The sequence below is a fragment of the Frankliniella occidentalis genome, unplaced genomic scaffold, assembly GCF_000697945.3.
Source record: "Frankliniella occidentalis isolate FOCC.00 unplaced genomic scaffold, Focc_3.1 Scaffold96, whole genome shotgun sequence".
NCBI lineage: Eukaryota > Metazoa > Arthropoda > Insecta > Thysanoptera > Thripidae > Frankliniella > Frankliniella occidentalis.
Genome location: NW_026267225.1, coordinates 527,625 through 529,925, shown reverse-complemented (window position 1 = coordinate 529,925; position 2,301 = coordinate 527,625). Strand labels below are relative to the sequence as shown.

The following is a 2,301-nucleotide window of genomic DNA, read 5'->3' as shown; positions in this document are numbered from 1 at the left end:
AAAAAAATAAATAGGAAAGATAGGTTATTGAATCGAATTCAAGAAGGAAAAATCATGCAAAAACAGAAAAAAAAAAACAATCGCTGTCACCCCACTTACCCTCCTCGTCGCTGCCGACCATCTGGTAGCGGTCGAAGCCGCTGAGGTTGCGGTGCGGGCCGAGGCCGAAGTCGTCCTTGGTCCACTGCAGCGTGCCCTTCTTGTTCTCGACGCGGCACGGCAGCGTGACGCGGGTGCCCTCGATGGCCACCTGGTCCTGCGGCTCCATCGCGAAGTACTGCTCCGTCTTCTCGCCCGACTCGGCGATGTGGCCGTCGGGCTCCGGGTCCGGCGCGGCGCGCGGGCCCGGCTCGGGCGCGGCCATGGCGCCCGTCAGCAGAGAGCCGTGGGGCGGCGACGCCAGCCCGGCCAGCACCAGCAGCAGCACGGCCGTCAGCATCCCTGCGGCAAGGACAAGCGGGGCATCAACCAACTATTCCGCTACGCATTGCCAAAATTACGAGCAAAATTATCTTCGTAAATTTACAACATATTCTGTATTTTCGATTTACAAAATATTTTTTTTTTAAGTTACAACGTAGTTTCTATTGTAACGTAACGTAAGTTATTTTACGAAAGCTCGTTTTTGCCCGTCAATAAATTCCAAGTCGACATGTCGACGTGCTTGCAATTTTACAATTTCAAATGATGATTGTGATTGTACTTTTACAACACGCATCATGTAAAATTTTCCTGCGCACAAACCCTTACACGCAGGTTTTTCTCAGAGCAAAAGCGCGACCTGCACGCGGGCGGGCGTTTCTGGCGGTGCGCTGATAAGGAGTATGGCAACAATAAACGGTAGGCGCTGAGGTTACGCCCCAGCGACGTGACGACACACACACACACACACACACACAGAGCTATTTTTTTCATACAAGGCGGAAACGTTTCCCGTGAGCGTTACACGCGCTCGCACACACACACGACAACCATTCCGATCCACGCCGACTATAGTATAGCTTTTGGAGGGAGGCCCTATATGTGTAATAGTGTGTGTGTGTGACTGTGTGTGTGTGTGTGCGTCCCCAGTCGATGGCGTCACGTCCAACCCCGTGATGGTGATGATGGAGGCCCACGTGACTGGAGCCGCGACGCGACGTGACGGGGAGCTCCCCTCGTCACACACACACACACACACACACACAACGCGCGCGCGCTCACGCTCCTGAGCCGCTCCAGGCTGATGTGCATATCGTATATAGCGCGCCGGCCGGCAGTCGACCGGGTCAGTGAGTCAGTCAGGTAGGGGTATGGGGGGAGGGGGGGATGCTCGATGCTCGTGTGCTCGCCGTGGAACCACTTCGCGAGGTACACTCAGTGCATGAATAAATGGCGACGGCAACGACGAGCGTCGACATTTTCGACCCCACCCCACGACGAGGTCAGCCCCGGTGTCAGACCCCACCCCCACCCTCCTCCTACCCTTGACGTGCGCCGAGCGATCATCCACAAAGCGCAGTATGGGTAAACCCATGCCAAACGCACCCCCTTAAAAAATCACTTTGGCGCAACTTGGTACAAACGTCCCTTGAGTGGTCCGACGACTGACTACCTGCAAAAGCGTTCTGACTTGACCTGAGGGACAAAGATTTCAGTGCGCACTCTTCCCTATCTCGTTAGCGCCATGTTCCATCGTTTTCCACACCCTCAACCCCCAACGGTGTATGAGGTAAAAACTACCCCTCCTCCGAGTGAAACTGTCCATTTGGCGAAATTATTTACGCAGCGTACCATAATCTCGATTTTTACGTTGAAAATTCGGTCAAGCATGATACCTTTGATTTTCTTGGGAACGGTCTCATTGAAAAGCCTATTCAATTTCCTGTCAGACCCCACCTTAGGGGTATCATGGGCAGACACCTACGAACGACGCTATAGGGCCGAACGCCGAACGCAAGCCGCCCACGAGCTGGTCCGGCCACCAAGTTTTGTCGTCAAAGTGAATTTTTTGCGGGAGGCACGTTTGGCTTGGACTGACCCAGTTGTTTGGCTTGTCTCTGACTCATTCGACGATACGGGAGCTCAGCGCCTGCGAGACTCTGGGTAGGCCATCCCGCAATACACGCGTGCGCTGCAGGCACGATGTTGCCTACCCACCAGGCGCTATGAAACCCGCTAGCTGCGCTTGGCAAGTTGGCTGCAGTGCTCACAAGGATGATCACTTGTTCGCTGCGTAATCTCAATTATTGCAAATACACTCGGCAGCCCTGTGACCTTTCTCGTAGCCGGCAAGCAGATATTCACTCGCCCCCCCCCCCC

At 54.4% G+C, this 2,301-nt stretch overlaps 1 protein-coding gene across 1 annotated transcript in view; it reads right to left on the bottom strand.

Moving 5' to 3' along the window:
* LOC127749813 (uncharacterized) overlaps positions 1–2,301 on the bottom strand; it is a 293,401-nt gene that overhangs the window by 4,550 nt on the left and 286,550 nt on the right. The window contains exon 2 of the mRNA XM_052269578.1: positions 100–441. Coding sequence (XP_052125538.1) covers positions 100–439 — 340 coding nt within the window. The 5' untranslated portion in view covers positions 440–441. The remainder of the gene's footprint in view (positions 1–99; positions 442–2,301) is intronic.